This window comes from Mytilus trossulus, chromosome 6, assembly GCF_036588685.1.
Source record: "Mytilus trossulus isolate FHL-02 chromosome 6, PNRI_Mtr1.1.1.hap1, whole genome shotgun sequence".
In the NCBI taxonomy this organism is placed as follows: domain Eukaryota; kingdom Metazoa; phylum Mollusca; class Bivalvia; order Mytilida; family Mytilidae; genus Mytilus; species Mytilus trossulus.
The window spans coordinates 9,729,769-9,752,931 of record NC_086378.1 but is presented as its reverse complement, the minus strand read 5'-3'; the positions used below and the strand labels follow the sequence as shown (position 1 = coordinate 9,752,931).

Genomic DNA, 23,163 nt, shown 5'->3' with positions numbered 1-23,163 from the left:
AAATCCAGAAAAGTGCATCAGAAAATTAAAAGTCTCTGTACATCCCAAAATTGGTTTCCATTCTCTTTCACTAGTTTGCCTCATCCAAATGTTATGAAATTTATACACATTTCTTATAACCACAAAACTCAGATCAAGTACAAATTTGGGTTGCGTCACATTAACTCTTATCGAGATATGTCCTTTTAAAACGAAATATGCAAGTTTGGGCATCATTTCGTGACCCTTCGACACATTCCACATTAATTTATTTGGAAATAGTAAAATATATTGGAATAAGTTTGTAGTGTCCCAAGAGGGGAAAAAAATAGAGATTGAAAGGGTCAGATCATGCAGTTGGTTTTATTTATTGTTTTCTTTTGTATGTTAATTCCATTGCATATATACTCTTAAAAATTTTATTGTTGTTTTTGATGTAATGAGGTTAAACATTTATTTACATATTGAGGCATGTTACTGTTTCAAATGAATGTCTGTATTTTTTTTAATACAATGTATGTGGAAATTTACTTAACTAGCGACAATTATTTATGACAATTTTTTATTGCTAATTTTTTTTTTAAATATTTTACAGTCAGGTTATTTATGAGTTTGAGATTGATAATATTTTTCAACTTTTGATATGGTATGGGTATTATTGATTTTTCACCTGTCAATCATTATAATTAGGACCTCCGATCTTTATGAATTGGGATGTTTGGGATTTTCTGAAAGTAATACATCTATTAACATTTATTTCTATCATTGTATTCTGGGAATTTGGTTCTAGACAAAAAAAAAGACAAAAATCCTTTTTCTTCTTCATTGAAATATTCTGTTGTTTTATTGATTGTTTGTTTAGGGGAGACAAATTAAGTCTCCCCGCCTAAAATTTGTTGTTGATTATATTTTCTTGCACACAGGTGGCTGATGATTGGCTGTCTCCAGGAAATCACCTGATTTTCCCAGATGTAAGTAGGACAGCTGGGGCCAGTTGCAGAAGACAACTCCAAGAGCTGTCTCAAGTTTATTTTATTATTTGTGAAGAAACTGATTCAGGGGTGGTAGAATAGAAAAAAAATGTATGCACATGGTGGCTTACTGTAGGATACAGTTTGTACTCATTTGTAGTAGAACTTACATATAATATTGAGAATCCTGCTGTATAATATCTAAAAATTGTAACAGCTTGCATGAACTTGTGGGGGCACTCTAAACCTGAATCAGTTAGGTCAATAATTATCTCAGCAGTTCCCTTTCTTTCAGGAAAAGGGGACTGTTCCAAAACCATCTCATTGGAGAGACAAACATGGCATAGCCATCTAAATCTCTTAAGAAAATAAGTCACCATTTTGGTCTCGGTGACAGTTTTACTCAAAATTACTTCCCCTTGGTCCTTCTTTGTGGAAATTTATCCTGTAATAGAGTTGTCTCCCCTTTCTTACATATTACGAACAACAATAGCAAGATTAGTAACTTTGCATGCAGATTTGTCTTTCTGGGTGCCGAACAACAGATTGTTTTTCCTTACCCAGTGTTTTATTTAGAGGGTGAACTTGCACATATAGGATTTAGTACTTAGACGTACAACTTTAGCAGATTGATCATCAGTTTTTATACCCCATTTATATAATACAGTAAGTTAAGTGATCTGATTCACTTTTTGAAACTAACTTGTTTCTTTTAGTTAGGGAACAACCATTTAACTTCAAGGGGGAGTTATTGTTTTTCCCAAAAAAATATTCTGATCCCCAATTTGATGTGGAAAATTTATGACCCAAAAAGATTTGGTATTTTAATCCCATATTTTCCCCATACCTTAATAGCTGTTAAATTTTGAAAAAAAAATTTCTTACTGACAGACAAAAATCCATAATCCCCCTTTGAAGTTAAATGGTTGCTCCCTAAGTCAAATGTATCAAACTGTTAATGTACATATAATTAAAATTGAAAATAATTTGATAATGTGCAGAAAAAAATCATTTAAATAAAAGTCTTGGCAGTGTAACCAGAAAGAAATTTTTCAGACATAGAATAGATTCATTGGCTATGATTTGAAATAAAATAGTCATTAAAATCCTAGGCGAAATGGGGTTTTAACTAAAACACAAGAATGAAAGAAAACTTGCCAAATGTTAGAATAAAGAAAAAGGGAAGTAGAAAACTCAAAAAGAACTTTTTATGTTTTATTTGTGTCATTGATCTTCAGTTGAAAGGAAAATGTTCAGTTTTATGTTAAAACCCTATTTCCTTACATGTTGTTTTAACCTTGACTGAGAACATTTTGCAGTTATCCTGAGCACAAATGCTTAAATTACTTTAAGAAGATTCTTCTTATTTTAAACTCCACACTTATTTACATGTTTTATTATTTATCTTTGCCTATGTCAACAATGTTGCTATATAACTGATCTTGCTATTATTGTTCAGAGATGAAGGACAGATTTTGTTATTTTCTTATATTTTATTGGGATAAAGAGGGCATTACATGAACTCATAATTTGTTTTGCCTTTTTTATTTCCCACTTTTTACAGTTACAGAAAATTTGGTAAATAACATAAATTTTTAAGTAAGGATATGAAAGATAAAGGAAACTTAACGAATTTGGCAGATTATTGATATTATATTGTAATTTCAATAAATGACAATTTTTGTCCTTCAAACGATTAGGTAGGCGAAGAAACAGAGTGCCATCTTGCCCTCCTGATATCTCTTGGAGAGACACGTGGCGTTGCTGTGTGGTTAGGTTGATGTTGCCAGTTCGCCCTCCAAACAAATCTTGGAGAGACAATTCTGGCATTACGGTCTTGAACCCCAGCCCAATTTTTGGCTGTTAGGATATGGGTCGGCATTTAGCCCTCCTGGAATTATTGGAGAGACAAAAATGCCACCTAAAACAGAGCCCATTGGTCCCATCTTTATATTGATTTGATACATTTTAATAATGCCAGTTTGCCCTCCTTAGCGATCTTTGAGGAACAGTCCACATGTTGGAGAAGAGTCAAGGCAGTGGAAGCAGAAGTTATACTATAGACAATCATCGTTTAATGATAAATCAATTCTTATTCCAGGTTAGGGCTAATCCAAACTACCTAATACGGAGAGACATACATGGCATATAATGTTAGGGAACTAAAAACTATGGAAATTATTGCAGATTGTTGATCATTCCACCCTGCCCTCCATTTTTGTGGAGAGACATTGATGGGATGTCAAACAGCCAGTTCACACTTTTATCATTTTTTTTCCTCATATTTCTTAAAGATTTAGAATTGATAAAATAATAATTTTACTTGTACACAAACTTCCATAATTCATTTTACTATCATTTGAAAATTTACTCTTTTTTTTTTTATACACCAGTTCACATCATATTTTATGTAGTATTTTACAGGAAACTTATTATACATGAAGTTCAAATTGTAGTTTCTATTAAAGGAAATTTCCTTTAAAAAACAATTGAAATAAAACTATTCATCAAAATGATTTATATCTAAATATGAATAATTTTGGAAATAAATAAGTTGTAGAAAATTGAAAAAGTACAAGTATCATTTCAAAACTTATGATTGGAGTAAAATTCATTTAACTTAATGTGTATACAAATACACCCGATATGTGATTTACTGGCTGATATCTGTTTTTATACGTAGTGACATATTGTCCTCCTGGAGGTAGCCGTCTACTGCCTTCTATTTTGGGAGAGACATACATGTCACTGCACCTTTGGTTCAATTTCGTCATTTTCTTTTTGAGTGCCATATTGCCCTCCGCACATGGAATATAATGGAGCAGCCCACTTTTTCTGATCTGTTCATTGCACTTTGTAACATAAATAATCATATTTATAAACTGTCTTAACAATAATCCCTGGCCAAAACATCTAAAATGTTGGTATGACACTAATAGCTGGATGTCTACTTTCACTTTTAATTTTTGAAGCTATATACTTACTTTCACTTTGGAACATTTGATTATCACAAGCACTTATTTCTGGTCAAGCCTGCACCTAACAAAAATGCTTCAAGTTAAATATTAAAATGCACTATTTCAAAGAAGCTCTGAATTAATGTCACATTTTATAAAGCTGGTGGTTTTGAAAACTTTATTACAAAATCTCATAAATTCTTATGAAAAAGATGTAAACAAAAAAAATCACTTCAAATTCAAAATTGGTGAATGCTGCAAACCAAATTCTATAAATAACTGACTTTGGATATGTTTGAATCAAAATTATCAAAATAACTTTTTTCTATTTTAGGTGCTCTGTCATACGCTGAATTAGGTACAATGATCACTAAATCTGGTGCTGAATATGCATACCTAAAAGATGCATTTGGGCCATTACACAAGAACCTTGGACCAGTGCCAGCCTTTTTATTTGCCTGGACCTCAGTCTTGATATTGAAACCAGCTTTATTTGGGGTGGTTGCAATGAGTTTTGGACTGTATGCTGTAGAGCCATTCTGCCCCTGTGGACCATCAGACACTGCAGTTAAATTAGTAGCTATTGTATGCTTGTGTAAGTTCAAAGATTGGGTTCTAGAGTTGAGCTGAATTTCAGCCTCACTGAAAGCTGGTCGCCACAGAGTTGTTGAGATTAATTATATAAGGTATGGACAAGCCTGACAACCTATAGGAGACTCCAGATTTACAAAAATTCTAATAAGAAAAAATAAAGAAGGAAGGAAGAGATCCCTTTATGGCCCCTTAAACTGCAATAAATAGTTAAATATTTAGCTTGACAAAATTATGTAAATTTTATTAAGTCTAGGTTCTTCAATATATTTTTATCAAAACTGTTAAAAACCTTAGATGTATTCTAGATTAAGAAGATCATCTGTTGTATTAGAATTTAAGGAAATATATTATCAAAGAAATAGAGAACTATATATCAAATTTTGTATGCAGAATATTAATGAATTGATCAAACATGACTGAAAAACAAAAACTCCGTTCTAAATTTCATGATCTGTCAGAAGTCAAAATCTATAAAGATACAAACTTTACTAAAAGGAGATTATGGGTATACTTCAAACTGCATGCCAATTCTTCACAAAAACACTGAAGACCTCAGACACTTTTCTGCAACAGTGCACTACACTATTTAAATACTGTATCTGATAAGGGAGCCCTGTGTGTAATAATATGCTGCCTTTAATAGAGAAACATGTAATAGTTAAAAAAATATATTTTAGGTGCAATGCATACTGTTGTGTTAAATAATTAATAATAATTTCTATTTCTTTGATCTATTTTCAGTAACAATATCCTTTATCAACTGCTATAGTGTAAAACTAGCAACCAAAGTACAGAATTTTTTCACCGTTACCAAACTTATAGCTATAGTGATTATAGTAGCGGGAGGTGCTGTTATGATTGCCAGAGGTAAGAATTATAGTGTCATTGTGAACTTTTAATATGCTGCATACAAAGAATGGCAGAAAATAATTCATACTTTTATAAAATGTATTATCACATATTTGTTACGAAAACGTTGAGTTTTGCATATGTAATAACTTCAAAATGGTGCTACTCATATTGCTGCCTGGGAAAATAAAGAGGTTATTGTGCCCCAATTCAAAATTATATGACGTCATTGCATTCTTAAAGACAGTGGTGTACAATGACAGTGTTTGTATTGAAAAGTATGAGACGTTTGCTACAATCTACTAGAAAAAAGTGAAACTAACCATTATCGGTTTAGCCTCATGCCAAATTATTGCTTTTGTGTATCACCATATTGAGAAATAAGGGGAAATGTTACAATAAATTTGTATGCAATATGGAAAAAAAAAGATTTTACCTTTTGTGGTTAATCAGCTAGTTATTACTGAACATTTTTCTCTTTTCTGCAGATCTTAAATATGTGATAAATAGATTATAATATGTCATTTCCATATTGGCCCTGGTATTATCCCTCGATCCATATCGTCCCTCGGCTATAGCCTCAAGATCATACCAGGGCCAATATAGAAAAAGTTCATGTTATAATCTATACACACAGGATATTTGTATAACACAAAAAACTGTGGTTTTCTTAGGGAAAAAAAGAAAACAGAACTAGAAATTATAAGATTATTGTGGTAATGTATTGAAAAGTGATATTCATCTGGATCTAATATGCTGTTTAATTTTTAGGTGAAACAGAATATTTAGAGTCAGGGTTTGAAGGATCTCAAACTTCACCATCTATTATAGCTCTAGCTTTTTATGATGGACTCTGGGCATATGATGGATGGTATGTTTTAGTGCTTTTATTTAAATCATTGAAAACCAGAAAATGCAATTAATTCTAAATATAAAGTTCATAACCATACTTGACCAAATAAAACACAAAATACACTGAGAAAACTGAAAAATTGAATTTTAATCTTTCTGAAACCAATAACCAGTCACGTTTAAACTTAATCAGCTATAGCAACAAGCATGGCCACCATGGCTAAAAATAGAATATAGCAGTAAAAGGGAGGTAATTTGTCTAATATCTTCAAAACCATAAAAGAAAATATTACTTCGGAATGCTCAGAATGCCTAGATCTATTTTCTAATTGTACCAAAGTTTTTAACAATTTTAGAATTCTACATATATTAACTTGAAAACTGTAATAGATTAAATAATGAATAAATTATATGTTCTTTGAATATGCTAAAGTGTTTAATTGTCTATTTTAGGAATAATTTGAATTACGTCACAGAAGAATTAAAGGATCCTTACAAGTAAGTTATTTGATAGAGCTTTTTAAAAGTTCAATGGAATTAGATTTGAATTATCAGCACATAAATTGAAACTTTTTTAATGTCATTTAGGGGTGGGAAAAAGGGCAAGTCAGATGATCTGACCTGACTTTCGTGTTATCAAATATACACATCAGTTAATTTGGATTTCTTTAATATCCCTCATGAAGGAGGAATGAATAGAAAACATGTAACATTTAAAAAAAAATTATGGAATTAGAATAAAATTGACCTCTTGAGAGTCGGACTTTTTCAATACTCTTCAGAGGGCTTCTCTTAAGGAAAAAGTACTTTGAGGTTTTTAAAGGTACTACCATTAATAGAATTTTTTATCAAATTGTTAATACAAGACTCAATGTAGACCTAACCCCACATAGAAATTAATATGAAACTGTCTAATAAGATTGCTTACTACTACATTTTTCCTGGACAACCCTGACAATTGACTTTTGAAAAACTATGAAATCAAATATCCACGAAAACTTGTACCTACGAAAAAATAAATGAATCCATAGTACACTAAGATTTATTAAATACTGTATTTATATATTTTTTTCTAGAAATCTACCTCGTGCCATTATGATTGGTATACCTCTAGTCACTGTATGTTATATACTCACCAATGTATCATACCTAACAGTATTATCACCAGCAGAACTATTGTCTGCAAGCGCAGTTGCTACGGTAAGCAGACAATAATGTCTGGTATAAGTTATAACAATAGTTACATATACTTTTTTCAACAATTCACCAGAATTTTAAGCAAAAAAATGATAAATTTTAAATTGTTTTCTGCGCATATATGCATGGTTACAAACAGTTATATATCAATAGACCTTATTCTTATTTTGGGAATCTGTAACACATGACCATGTGATTTTGAAACACTTTTTACTGTTGACTTTACAAAAATCACTTGCATCAAATTATTTCGGGTACAAGTAGCAAAAAGATATCTAAATCTCATAAAAAAATCTCTTAAAATATTTATGGAAGAGAAATTAATAGCAGTTCAATCGACATTTCTAATTTTACATTGTCATTCCAAAAATAAGACATCTCATAAAAAAATCTCTAAAATTATTTATGGAAGAGAAATTAATAGCAGTTCAATCGACATTTCTAATTTTACATTGTCATTCCAAAAATAAAACCACAAAATATCTCATCTTTACCTAGCAAAAGACAATATGACAATTAAATACTTGTAACTTAAAAGAAATAAGCTTTATCTAAAGGATGATGAAACAATACATAACAAATTTATCTAACAGGCTCGGGGAACACAACATCATTTTTTGTTCAGGTTTTTAATATCAATATTAACTTACTGTTGAGCTTTCACTATTACATAATAGATATTTCTTATTTCTTATAGAATTTATGTTTTTGACTTTCAGACATGGGGACAGAGAGTTCTTGGTGTTATGGCATTTATTATTCCATTATCTGTTGTATTTTCTACATTTGGTGCTGCCAATGGATCGTGCTTTACAGGAGGAAGGTAACTTCAAATTTTCTGTGTTAACTTTTTATTAAGTTAGGGATTTTAAAAAAGGATAATATAGTTCATTAGTTGTAAATTATTGGCCAAAATTAAAAAAAAAGTCTTTTGTACCTCTGACCACATACTTTTTATATCATGATGATGTTGCAATCATTATAGTGTTAATAGTTATCTCCCCTGAAGAGGTATTAACTCCCCTTAAAGTTTAGATTATATTCATTAGTCCTTTTATTTGCCCTACCTAGGGGCATTATGTTTTTCTGTCTGTGCATTGCATTGCGTTCATTCATCTGTTATTTTAAGATAGGGAGGTGATACAAAAAACTTTAATCGATGTTATTTTTTGATGTATTTGAAAATATAAAATATGTAGTTATATTAAATTTTGTGAATTTATGATTGTGTCCTTTTAATTATAGAGTTATGTTTGTGGCCGCTAGAGAAGGTCATTTACCAGAAGTTTTATCATTCGTACACACACGACAATTCACTCCTCTTCCATCTTTAGTTGTATCAGTAAGTATTAAATAGATGCAAGAAGATGTGATATGAGCGCCCATGAGACAATTCTCCATCCAAGTCACAATTTATAAAAGTAAACAATAATAGGTCAAGGTAGGTTCTTCAACACAGAGCCTTTGCTCACACCTAAACAGCAAGCTATTAAGGGTCCCAAAAAAATACAGTGTAAAACCATTCAAATTGGAAAACCAACTGTCTAATCTATATAAAAACAAGTAACATTAAGTCTGTATGATTAGAAAATTTTGGTTTTGTTTATGGTCAATAATCAGCTTTTTATGTTCCTGCAGTAGCGAAGGGTGTTTTGAAATTTAATTGATAATTATGTATGTTGTAACTTTTAAAAGACTTTTGTGGTTTAGAAAACTGTTACATAAAATTTGATCATTTCGCTCAATCTTTTATTGTAGATATAATATTATTTATTGGTTTTACTTTACAATTTCAGACAATATTAGCATGTGTATTAGTATTGATGGGGGACATATTTGCCTTGATTGACTTCTTCAGTTTTGCTGCTTGGATGTTTTATGGTCTTACAATGGCAGCACTTATAGTCATGCGATACACACAGAAGGATGCTTACAGACCATATAAAGTAAGCCTACAGTCATATATGATTTTTTTTTTAGTTTTTCATATCAACGCCGCAGCGTTACCCTTGTCTGTCTGTAAGTCAGTGGATCCCAAAACTTTAGTTTTCCCCAGCCAAATGTTATGAAACATATACACAATGCTTGTAACCACAAAACACAGGTTAAGGTTAAATTTGGGTTGCATCCCTTTTACCGTTCTTGAGTTGTGTCCCTTTATAACATTATATGCAAGCATGGGCATCCTCTATGTTCCCTGGACATATACTTCATTTATTTTTTTACAGGCAATTCAAATTATTGAAAGCCAGACATTTACCTATAGTTACAAAATACTTCATCATTATAATCTCTAGTAAAGAGTTGTCTCATTGACAATCATACCAAATCTTCTTATTTTTTTATACTTGATTAAAATATCAAACTTTGTGGAATATATTTTAATAATTAAGGTATTAATTGAAAGGTGAAGCGCAGGTGATCCTTGTAGAACACATTTTGACTGATAAATTTGAATATTTCATTATCATGTTATTGTCTATAGTATATTTGTAATATTTGTTGCTGGATGTTAAGCAGGCATTAATCAAATGATCTTTCTTTTGCAGGTACCCATTATCATACCAATTATAGTATTACTGTGTTCCTTTTACCTGGTGATAGCACCAATTCTGCAGAACCCTAGGATAGAATTTCTTTATGCATCTATATTTATGTTTAGTGGACTTATATTTTATGTGCCATTTGTTGTATACAAAAAGGAATTGTCATTTATGAGTAAGTATGACATTTGATGAAATAATATATCAATTATTGCAATGTTTATCTTATTAGGTAAATCTAAAGAATATGGTTCCCAAAAATTAAAAATTGCATATTATGTTCTATATGTTCTAATTCGTAACCTCAACCGAACATAAAACATTTATCAATATAATACAAAACTCTCACATGGGAGTAGCCACTTGCAAAAGTCAAGTGCATTTTATTCAGGTAATAAGTACATGTAATTCATTTTATATCAATGAAAATTATGAAAATTTGTCTGTCTCTAACTAGCACTGCAACATCAATATTTGCGACTCTTCTTGGACTATCAACCTGTAAATAAATAATTTTCATAATTATTTATTTGGAAAAAAGCATCTAGAGCACTTGACTGCAATGACTCGAATGACTTTTAACTACTATCAAATCACCCATGCATAAAAAATTTCCCGCATACTTTATATATCCAATCAAACAGACCTTTCTATAAATAGCATAAACACATGTTCCTTACCAAACAAAACAATCTGTATCAATATATGTACAACTTTGATAAATATAATTATTTGGATAGCATAGTTTGTGTGCAGAATTTCCTGAAATCACAATAATTTATCTCATATTTTTATACGACCGCAAAATTTGAAATTTTTTTCAACGTATATTGCTATCACTTTGGCGTCGTCGTCGTCCGAATTCTTTTAGTTTTCGCACTCTAACTTTAGTAAAAGTAAATAGAAATCTATGAAATTTTAACACAAGGTTTATGACCACAAAAGGAAGGTTGGGATTGATTGTGGGAGTTTTGGTCTCAACATTTTAGGAATTAGGGGCCAAAAAGGGCCAAAATAAGCATTTTCTGGGTTTTCGCACTATAACTTTAGTTTAACAGTGGGAAAGCCAGTGACATTGAAGAGCTACTTCCGGTAGTCCCGCGGGAAAGGGGACATAATCTAAAAATTTTGAGGTGGCGCTGTAACCAGCGTGTAAACAAAAACGTAGCCTGTGCTTCAGACAATAAATCTATTAAAACAACTTATCATCCATCAGTATTTGAGTTTAATTTTTCATTACAGTAGATTTTGTCAGACGACTGCCAAATTCGGTATTCAAATAAGTGCTCCGTTACTGAAATATGATAAATCATAAGGCTACCTCCGTTGATTTCCAAAAAACCGCGGGTAATCCCCACGACTACAAACAACTGACACAAATGCATCCTAAAGCTTTTCATTGGTCGAGATATAAATAAATGTGACCTAGAAACATATGGGCACATGACTATGTACAGGATTCCCCGTCACTCTGAGTCTTGTTTACATAATAAATACTTCAACCGGAGGTCAAAATTCAACATTTTTCAGACGTTTTGGGAGTTATTTCGGTGCAAAATCAAGCAAATTATGTCAAATTTTACAGATTTTAAGCACAAAATTGATTGAGACAACGAAGGGTGATGATGTTTTCAGGATTTTAAATATATTTTACTTAAAATGTTGAGTGGTTGAAGGCTTTACAACGTCATTTGTTGATGTTTACAAGTTGCTCAAACTCCTCGTATCACATTTTCTGTAGTTATTTAATTATGCTTCTGGTGTATAACAGATTTATGGGCGAGATTTATGTAGTACATTGAAACTGGTTTAATCTATGAACGAATTTGTCCATATAAATAACTTCCACTGTCTGGAAGTAGACCTACCCCCCCCCCCCCCCCCCTTTTTCAACAAAAAAAATTCAGTTAGTCAAAAGTTGTTGTCTGAATAAGCATGCAAAAATGCAAAGTGTAAACACTCAGCTAGTCTTCGTTTTTAGCCAATTTTTAGGGTAATGGTTACAGTCATTCTTTGATTCTGTAAATTATTATAAATCTGAAATGTTTCAACTTGTCAATTTTAAAAAGTACATGTACCAATCAACAAATATTGCCTGCCTAAACACTCACACATGTTAATAAATGTCTGTCCTTATCATGCTTATCAAGCAACCTGATGTACACTGTGACCAACTATTCATGTTTGAGTGTTTCTGGGCCCTGGGGCATATTTAACTCTTGAGAACTTGGAGATTAAAATTCAATATGAATGCCCAATGCCTAGTACATCAAATTCTTAATACATGTTAGAGCTATATGACCATTTAAAGCATTAACAAAATGCTATGTCACTTCCAAGGTCTACTTTAAAAATGGTATATGAATGTCTCACTCTGATTTTGGTGATCCTGTTATGTTGCATTGATATACCCACATTTTTATTTTACACCAGTTTACAAGAAAACAAATCTTGGACACAGGATCTATAGTTTATTAAGAATCATACTATTCCTATATCTGTGTGCTGATTTTTCTGCAATAGAATACCTTTTCACACATTTTACTCCATTCTAAAAGCACACAATTGCAATAATTTGCAAAATCATGTGTTAACATATCCAGGAAAAAGGTACATAGACATCTCATTCATAATACTACACAAGGAGCAGGATCTGCTTACTCTTCCAGAGCACCTGAGCTCAATTATATGTTGTGGGTTCAAGTTGATCAGTTTTCTTTTTTCTAATTTGTAGTTTAAACTTTTCATCAAAAAGTCTGAAAAAATATGTATCTGCTGAAAATGATTTATTTAGGTGCAGGGGTTACCAATTTTGAAATCTACATGCCATTGGTAGCAAAACAGTGAAAAGTCATGTCATGATAGGCTACTTGAGGGACCTCACTATGTCTAGGAGAAGTGAACAATTCTAGAAACTTTCCATTTAAGTCATTCAAACCTTATAAAGAATAAAAGACCATCATTTTGACTTTTATATCTTTTATTTTTCTTATGTCTCAAATACTACAGTACATACATGTATATGTCTGACACCAGTGACCGATCAAGAACTTTTCTATTTGGGGGGGGGGGGGGGGGGGGGGGGGGGGGTTGCTGCTGCTGACTAACTTGGGAGGGGCCCGCTCCAGTGATTCCCTATTTAATCAACCAATTTTTTTCCTATGAAAGGGGGCCCTATGAATATGCTAGCTTTGCATCAATGAATTTCAGGTTTTTCAATGACATTAAGTAATATTGTATTGCAACAGTTTAGTGTCTCATGTACATTTACCCCACGTTATCAATATAAAATGGTGGAGTGTTTCACATTGTATGTATATTTGAAAATATAAAAATGTTTAGAAATAAAAGTTTATTAAGTGATGAATAAATACAAAGTCATAAAAATAATGTTAAAATGAAAAATATGTAAAAAGTATTTTAAACAATTAAGGAGAACTATTGTTAAATTAAAAAGTTTTTTAAAGTAAAATCAAGCCAAATAGTCCTCTGTCCCATACATGTAAATCCTCAATATAGAAATCCTGCTCTTCTTATTCCTAGTGTTATCTGAAAATATATAATTTATGCAGATGATATTATCAAATAAATATAATTTCAAACTTCTCTAGAGTTGCTATATGATCGGTAAATTTTAATATATTTTAATTGTCTACTGACAAAAACATGCTCTTCTGAGGTAAAAATGTTGAAAGGAAATACTGGAATCCGAAGGATCAATTTCGAAATCCTCAGCTAAAAATACCCAATCCAGGCGTTCCGAAAAAGGTCCTCTAGAAAAGGTAATACTTATACACACCAACAGATGTTTGGAAAAAATTTTCTACTTATAAATTCATTTACTTTAGTATTAAAATTCATCACCATAATAACATATCAACCTCTTTAATAGATATAAATAATGTTTAAATAAAGTATAACATAATATGCAACATTAAATTATCTTACAGGTATCTGTTATTTAAAAGATAACTTTTCATTCAATCATTCATATCTTTAATTCTTTATACCAGTAATTGATAATAAATGTATCCAATGCCAATAAAACCTGGCCACAACACCTAGCCAATACTGAAGGTGGCAATAAAATTCAACAATAAATCGCATATTTTTTTTTAGCATGGAAGGAGGGACAGAATTTATACTTTCCTACTGGTGAATATTTCATATACCTGAAATCTTTAAAAGATACTAGAAAACACCCGTGATATCGCGGGTCTGTGAATGAATTAAAGTATATAACTATGCGCAAGCCTTATTTTAGTATTAGTATTCAAGTTGTCATCTGAATGAAGTTGAATTCTTTGATTCGCTGTTTTATGTCATGCATGCCCACAAACAAATTGAAAACTGTACCTATACGCCTTATTTTTAGTCCAGATTTGTTATCTTTGAAAGTCTTACTGATTAAAATACTACAATAGGTAACAATTTGACAATTTAGTAGTGTCAACCCTGTGATTATGACCGTGTATATAGCATATTAATCCTGAATACAATGTTTGGTGGTGAGCCTGTCAGATGCGGAACATACAGATAAGGTAATAGGTAACAGGTGAATATACTATTGGTATCTGTATCGGACTCGAACCGGAACTTCTTAATTATTGGCAATATTAATTACGTCAAAAACAAAAGGGCCTGGGGTGGTGTAATTTTTAATCTACACTTTTGTACTATATTAGTTAAATATAAAGTTGAATTATTTGATTCATCGTTTTAACGTGATGACGGCTGACAAATTGGACCTCGTAATTTTAGTATTATAGATTTTACATGCCCATATGCAATATTGAGCAAAAATAATAGTACTGTTGTTCACATAGACAAGGCTCTGGATGGGGTCTTCTGCATTTCTTTATCATTTAATCTTTTAGTTCATTGGTCTCTATTTTTTTTATACTTTTTGTCCATAATTTTTCTTTCCTCAATATATAAATAAGCACATCAAAAGTTCTAAATGATTGTGACCAGACCTCTGGCTTGCTGCTAGGAATATTTTGATTTTTTTCTGGGATGCATAGGAAGGTGGCCCAGAAAAAAAATTGTATATGGTCCGCAAATAGTCAAAAAATAACATAAGGACCTAAGAGCGACGGTTCCGCAGCTAGCATGTCATTTGCTCTTTTTTTTAACTTATTTTATGGTAAATTTTCTCTATTCTTGTTCCTTTAGTAACAATTCTCTAATTCTTTATACGTTTTAATAGTCATAGTTCCCAGTGGCAGATCCAGGGATAGGGTTCCAGGGATTGGAATCTCCCTTTTTTGGGGACGATCAATGCATTTGAATGGGGACATATAGTTGGAAACCACCTTTATCCTGGGGATAGTTATTTTTTTCCTATATTTTTATTTTGTTTGTTTTTTGTGTTTTTTGTCACAATTTTTGGGTTCAAAAAAAAAAATATTAACCTTTATACTATTCGAGACAACCAAACAAATCAGCACATATGCATTACACAACTGTAAAACTTTAATTAAAATTTAAATGCTAACATTGACCTGCCAAAATTGAAGTTTTATTCAAATTGAAGTCTCGCGCTGGAAAAGGGGCGTTTATTTACATGTGGTCTACGGAAATTTACTGGATTTAAGAATCGAAAAGAGGCAAACATGTAGCCATAACCCGATCAGATCAATAAATCATGTTATGGATAGTATTAATATCTTTCTACTAACCATTAAAAGTAATAATACTAGGATTTCGTGAGCTCAGAAACCTTAATCTGTTGAAAAATGGCGTCGATTTGTGTGCTTCCTTTTCGCAGCCTCAGTTACAATTTGACACGGAGTGATGGGTATTTATGCAAATATTTAGGGACTCCTATCATCATAGATACTATTTTTGGTCATTTTATATTTAAATAGCCAATAGGATGCAAATGTGTCAGTTATTTTCAGAAGGGGAAAACACCCGCCATATTTTTATCCCCAAATTAACAACGTCACTTGCCATTTTCAGATGTTCGTTTCTTGTAAAATAAAATCTTCTAAGAAGAAAAAATAGCATGGTCACCTGTAAAACTTACCTATATAACTAATTGATGATGAAATGACACAAGTTTAATTGTCTTTAATGATAAATTTCTCGAAAAATCACACGTACACGATGAAAAACAAATTGCCGCGATGGCGCGATAGTGTCGCCCTCTATGAAAAATCGCGATTGTCGCCCTTGATTTTCTGGCCGTTACGTCATATGGAAGGAGGCGCAGAATCGATCCGTGGCTTTCCCACTGTAAGTTCATAGAAATCTATGAAATTTTGACACAAGGTTTATGACCACAAAAGAAAGGTTGGGATTGATTTTTGGAGTTTTGGTTCCAACAGTTTAGGATAAGGGACCAAAAAAGGTCCCAAATAAGCATTATTCTTGGTTTTCGCACAATAACTTTAGTTTAAGTTAATAGAAATCAATGAAATTTAAACACAAGGTTTATGACCTCAAAAGAAAGGTTGGTATTGATTTTGGGAGTTTAGGTCCCAACAGTTTAGGAATTAGGGGCCAAAAAGGGACCCAAATAAGCATTTTTCTTGGTTTTTGCACCATAACTTTAGTATAAGTAAATAGAAATCTATGAAATTTAAACACAAGGTTTATGACCATAAAAGAAAGGTTGGTATTGATTTTGGTCCCAACAGTTTATGAATAAGGGGCCCAAAGGGTCCAAAATTAAACTTTGTTTGATTTCATCAAAAATTGAATAATTGAGGTTCTTTGATATGCCGAATCTTACTGTGTATGTATATTCTTAATTTTTGGTCCCGTTTTCAAATTGGTCTACATAAAGGTCCAAAGGGTCCAAAATTAAACTTAGTTTGATTTTGACAAAAATTGAATCGGTTGGGTTCTTTGTGCAATAGCAAGAAATTTTCAATTGCACAGTATTGTGCAATAGCAAGAAATCTTCAATTGCACAGTATTGTGCAATAGCAAGTATTTTCAATTGCACAGTTTTGCGCACTAGCAAGAAATATCTAATTGCACAATATTGTGCAATAGCAAGAAATGTCAATTGGAGTTATCTTTCTTTGTCCAGAATAGTAGTTGAATCAACTTAAATCAATGTTTTATACAATATACAATGTATATTCACTTTTACTACCAACTGATAAATTAAAACAATCTTTACCATTCAGTGATAACAAGCACTTTTTTTACATTTTGATATTTTATGATGTATTTAAATGAGTGATTATTGTTGCAAACTCCATTCAAAATTTGAATTGAGATCGGTTTTGGAATAAAGGATAGGGGGATGTGAAAAAAAATTGGGGGGGGTCAATTTTTCTCGTTTGAAATTTCATAAATAAAAAGAAAACTTTTCAAACATTTTTTGAGATGATTAATATTCAACAGCATAGTGAATTGCTCAAAGGCAAAACAAAAATTTTAAGTTCATTAGACCACATTCATACTGTGTCAGAAACCTATGCTGTGTCAACTATTTAATCACAATCCAAATTTAGAGCTGAATCCAGCTTGAATGTTGTGTCCATGCTTGCCCCAACCATTCAGGGTTCAACCTCTGCAGTCGTATAAAGCTGCGCCCTGTGGAGCATCTGGTTTTAAGAATAGGGTAGGACTCTTTTATGTTATGAGCAAACTTGTAAAAAAATCCAACATAACGTTGATTTTGTCATTCAGAATCAAATTTTAATACATGTAACGCTCTACATTTGCAGTACTATTCTATTCATAGATTAAATAAAACTTATAACATAGATCTAACAGCACCTCTGTTGGGTTTGCCATGAATTTGATTGCCATGAATTTGATTGCAGTGGCTGATCCAGAAGGGGGTACCGGGGGTTGGAACCCTCCTTTATTTTAACAATCAATGCATTTGAATGGGAACATTGGGTTGGAATCCCCTTTTTTAAAATGGCTGGATCCGCCCCTGGATTGAAAATTGTGTTCCTAATAATTCCTCTCTCATTTTCAGGACATGTGACCTACCTTGTCCAGATGGTATTTTGTGTTGCGCCAAGTCGATACGATAAAGACATTGTAGAATGATTGTGAAAAACAGTACATTTATTAATAAGCTTTAATTAAATGTATATTTTCTCTTACAAACTGTGATAGAGTACCAGGCAGCATGTCCAATGCATTTAAAGGGAATCTCTCCACGGAAAGTGCGGGCATTTGCCTTTATAGTATATTAGAATATATACAAACTAAACGTTTTTATTATATTTGTTATTATTGTGATATTTTTATCCAATATTTAAGTTTTAGTTAAATAATTTTTTGATTCTCTCAGCTTGCCTTGTTGTTGCTTGAATTTAATATCCTGTTTGTTGTTGTTAAAAAGTTTATAAAAAAAAAAAAAAAAAAAAAAAGTAAAAAGTAAAAAAAAAAAAAAAAAAAAATAATAATAATAAAAATAAGTAAAAAAACAAAAGAAAAAAGAAAAAATATGTGTGTAAACATGTATATGAAAAGATAAAAAAAAATGTGTGCTTAAGCCTTCCTAATATGAGAGAATCTCTAAAAAAAACATTGCCTTAGAAATAAAGTGTAAGGTGTAAATATTAGACTTCAATTAAGAAGTAAGTTCTGAACTTCATATTCATTGTTTATAGCTCAAGTTATCATTGATCATATTACCTTCATTGTGAAATAAATTCCAAATCATTTATTGTTTTTAAACAGTATTTTTGTATTTAAATCATTGGCCAGGAGAATGGTTATTTGTTAGTATCATGACTATAATATGCAAAAGAATTCACTGTGGAAAATAATAGAATTATTTTCATATTGTATTCATTACTTTGGTCAAAATATTTTTATTAAGTATGGTTTATATGTTTTAATTTTGAAATTAAGATTTTATATTGGGAGTAAATATTCATGAAATTCATGCCATTCTCTGAGTTTGTTTATTAATATCAGATACAGTAATGTTAATTTGATATATAATTTATCATTCCAACTTGAACAGAAGCTGTGTTCAGTGATTGTTCTATAAGAATTGATGCATAATTGCCATTATGCAGAAGTTTTCTGTGATTAATAAAACGTATTTTTAGTAAAGGGATTTTGAATAGCACGTTTTGGAATCTAAATTTGCAAATATTTCATATAGCATATTTTATGAATACAAGCATTACACAGGGATTTTTCTGAATATTAATTTTTTATGCAAGGACCATCACCTAACTAGGGCTGTTCATGAATATGGTAAACACATAGGAGGCACTTTTTTAGCCCCTGCCATAGGCAACAGAGGCATTAAGTGTTGCCCTTGACCTTCTGTCTTTGACCTCTGTCCATCCCATTTTTTTCCCGCACTGTAACTTAATTTGCCTCATGCAAATTTTATAAAACTCAAAGGCAATGATAAGAATGGTTGTGATTCATTTTACCATTCTTGAGTTATGCCCCTTCTCAACTTGGAAAATATCAAAGCTTCAGGTCACGCATTGATGGCTCTCGACTCATTCTTTTTATTATAAGACACTGATCCCCCATAAAATAAAAGTGCAACTACCCATAATTTATTAAATTGAGTGCCTCCCATTCTTCACCAGATAAATTTTGAAACGGACCTAATATTAAAGTCATTTGGCCCTCATCATTCATTTTGAAAAGTGGAATTTTCAAGTTATGTCTCACCTTAGTCTAAGTTAGATTTTATATCTGTTACATGTAAATAATAAGTTTAACTAAAGTCTTTCATAATGGACTTGTAATTTGTAAATAAAATGCATTATATATATATATATTTGAATTATCAATTCATACCTTAATGATCTCTATATGTATTTATGTTTACTACAATGTATTGTCATCTTTATCTGTTTTGAAAATGTGATATTTTTTCACATATTTGTGTTTTGTTATGAATAATTTGTATTTGATATACAAATTCTTTACATATGTTTGAGCTAAATATGTAAAACAAATTCCATTTTCATCTTCTCTCAAAATTTATCAGATATACATTCAATATGTGATTTCTCATTGTTTGAATTAAATGAAGAAAAAATTCCATATGTTTCTTCGTAGGCAATAATTAAGATATCAAGTTTATGTATGTAAGGATAAGATTTTAAAAAGCTTTGTTAAAATATAAAACATTCCTTTTGTCTTACATATTCTGCCTTTAAGAAGAACCCCATTGATAAAACCTTCAGCTTAAAAATTTATTTTGAAAGAAATTACCTAATGTGGTTATATTTTTCCATTTTATTTTTAAACTCATTTCCATTCTTAAACATATATTTCTTTGTACCGTCAATTCAGATCTTTTTTTTAAACCTTTTTATTATTGCAAAAAATTGTAATAGACTGGTTTCACAAAAATTAAAACTCACATTTTTTAATTTTGATAATATTATTTGTATGCAAAACTACATGATTCAAAATGATTTATCGTTGGTCCATAAATTGCAGTAATAAGAGCGTAAAAAAATGTCTGAATTTACTGTACAGTAAAACTTTTGAGTTAATACCATTCATTATGTCTCTAATCGATTCATGTCTTAAAGATGTACAAGAATTCATTTAATTACTCGATGCACCTTAAATGGAACCCAATTATTGAAATTTTTTTCATAGCCGTGTAACAATTCACCAAACAATGTTCAGTTTAATTTATTGGTTATTTTATTGCAATATGTACCAAAAATATGTTTAGTGTTTCGTTACACCTCTGTTTTTTTCATTATTACGATTTACATATATAATTTACTAGTAACCTGCACATCATATTTCCCACGGTTTATTGAGAAAAAGTTTACACTTTTACTTGATTACTTCGAGGTCAATTCATTGTATCATTTGATATTGTAGCTTTTTGTCTTGCTCAAAAAGTATGCTCAGCTAGAGTATGTTTTGATGAGTGTTGTTTATAAGATTTTAGAACGTATATTTGATAATATTTTATCAGACCTGTTCGTTTTGTTCAAACTGATGTTCAGTGTAATTTAATATACTTCACAATTGTAGATTGCGCTCTCATGTAGATGCAAAGTCTTTTTGACTATACACTTAATTTAATAATTTATTTATTGTAAAGTATCATCAAATACCATGACAGTATTTGATTTCAGGGTACATATACATGAAATTCATGAATGTTGTATAATTGTGTACCATTTTCCAGAATGATATCTTCTTGGTAGATGGATATATATTTTTTACTGCTAAACAGACCAATCAGATATGAGCATTTAGAAAGTTGAACCAAAGAACAAAAATAATTTAAAATTGTGATACAAATGTATTTATATTTCTACCTGTCCATTCACTTTGGCTGATTGAAATTCTTAGGTGAAGCCTCCCCCCCCCCCCCTCAAAAAAAAATCCTAGATCCTTGGTTAACTTCCCACCCATTCCAATATTTACCAATTTGTTCCAATATTATTTATTTTACATTTGTGCCATTAAAAAATCATGTTTATTCCACCAATACGTTTCTAGTTTACTAGAAAAAAAAGAGAAAGTAGTAAAACTGCCTTCTCATTTTTGAAGGCTGTGCAAGAATCTTGGAAAATTGCTTTTATGGTTTTAAGATCCTTGTTGAGTTCCATACTACTGAATAATTTAAAGCAATATAGTGTCAATTATTTTGAAAAGAACAATGAGTGGCGAATTGTAGCTTGATATGATTTAATTTTGTGATGACTTCTGAGGTGTAGACCATAATGCAGATGGTCAGCGAGTCCAAAGTGAATAACCGGTGTTCTTTAATTATCTGTGATTGAATGCCCACTATTGGTTTACAAAGTCTAAGATCTTGTTAAACATAGTAAATGCTCATTAACAACGTATTTACAAAAGAATCTCTGGATTTTATTGGTTGTAAAACTGAATCGTTATTTATATGATACTGTTATGTAAATATTTTTATTTTTCAGTTATACTGTAGTAGCCTTCATTGTAAATATATTCATAACTTTGTAGTTAATATTCATCATAGATTCATAGATGTTGTATGAGTTCCATTCTGTATAGTTTTTGATTTTGTATATATTTGTATATACTGACATATTTATTTTGAGTTCAAAAGTGCTGTTTCTTTCATGTAACATGAAGAAAGAAATGATACATGTAGTTTTTTTATTGAAATCTTTTTCTTTCATTCTCCTACCTTTTACTTTCTTTACAAAAAGAGCCTTTGAACAAAAACTGATCTCCGTTTCACAATAGTTTTATAACCAAATGCAAATGCTCTAGAAATATACAAGTTTGTGACTTGTTATAAGGGTTATGCCCTTTTGCAAATTGGGACATAAAAATAAACTCTAAAAAAACCTTCCTGAGATTTGCAGAAATAAATTTTCATTTAAATTTATATCTCCATTGCCTTAGAACATTTGTAGTTGAATTATTTATTTTGCTTTTGTTTCATAATTTGTATCACCTAGTCTAGTTGTGAAGCAATATCTTTTAGATGTTATTCAGCGTTTTATACATGTTATAGAACAGATAAATATACATTTTATGTTTACATGGTATAATTGCATTGTATGTGATGTCTGAAAGGTTTTGTAAGAATGAACCATTTCAAAGGTGCTTATAGGATTATTAATTGTTTGTAAATGAGGGGTATAGTTTGTCATCAGTTTATTTTACAACATGAGTCATTCAAGTAATTGCATTAGGCCACACCATACTAATTTACTGTTGTTGTGATTTGCCTTTTTATCGACATGGGTCTTTCAAGTAATGCATAAGCATTAGGCCACACCAAATTAATTATTGTTCTTGTGACCTGCTTTCCTCATGAATTTTCTTGATTCAAAAATCTAATTCTTAAGAATTTGCCTTTCTTCTCTTCATTTCAAATTTCAAAATAAAAAGTTGTGGAATTTTTTTTATGTTATAATAGTTGAGTTATTTGTCTCTTCAAGGGAATTCTCTTTTTAACAGGAAAACTTCAAAGAACAGCAAATTAATTTGATATGACTCCTAAACTTACAATAAACTGCAGTTCCAGCTTTAATTGATTTTATGCTTGAATTGTAATTTTTTGATGGAACAAATTTGGCTCATGTTGATATTTAAATATTTGACAAAGATGTACTTTGATTTCAAATGTGTGTAATAGGTTGATCATGTTAATTTATATATTTTTCTTCTTTATTTTTGGAGTTTATAAAATAAAGAAGTTAATAAATATAGCAGAAAACAGTATGGTGTTGATTTTTATTATACTACCATAAAGTCGTGTCAATCTCCCATCAAAAAGTTGAGCACATGAAATCA

At 30.9% G+C, this 23,163-nt stretch overlaps 1 protein-coding gene and 1 long non-coding RNA gene across 7 annotated transcripts in view; one reads left to right on the top strand and one right to left on the bottom strand.

Moving 5' to 3' along the window:
• The window catches only part of LOC134720746 (b(0,+)-type amino acid transporter 1-like), a 47,166-nt gene extending 24,077 nt beyond the window's left edge, over positions 1-23,089 (top strand). For all 6 annotated transcript variants that reach the window (XM_063583226.1, XM_063583225.1, XM_063583230.1 and 3 more), the window contains 10 exons: positions 4,242-4,502; positions 5,243-5,368; positions 6,122-6,221; positions 6,656-6,700; positions 7,279-7,402; positions 8,119-8,222; positions 8,645-8,741; positions 9,196-9,345; positions 9,949-10,117; positions 17,891-23,089. In XM_063583226.1, coding sequence (XP_063439296.1) covers positions 4,242-4,502; positions 5,243-5,368; positions 6,122-6,221; positions 6,656-6,700; positions 7,279-7,402; positions 8,119-8,222; positions 8,645-8,741; positions 9,196-9,345; positions 9,949-10,117; positions 17,891-17,964 — 1,250 coding nt within the window. In that variant the 3' untranslated portion in view covers positions 17,965-23,089. The remainder of the gene's footprint in view (positions 1-4,241; positions 4,503-5,242; positions 5,369-6,121; positions 6,222-6,655; positions 6,701-7,278; positions 7,403-8,118; positions 8,223-8,644; positions 8,742-9,195; positions 9,346-9,948; positions 10,118-17,890) is intronic.
• LOC134720758 (uncharacterized) lies at positions 13,280-16,046 on the bottom strand. The gene is made up of 2 exons (XR_010107789.1): positions 15,624-16,046; positions 13,280-13,491 (listed from the first exon to the last, which is right to left on the bottom strand). It is a non-coding gene; the product is annotated as an uncharacterized LOC134720758 (long non-coding RNA).
• Positions 23,090-23,163: the final 74 nt, after the last annotated feature.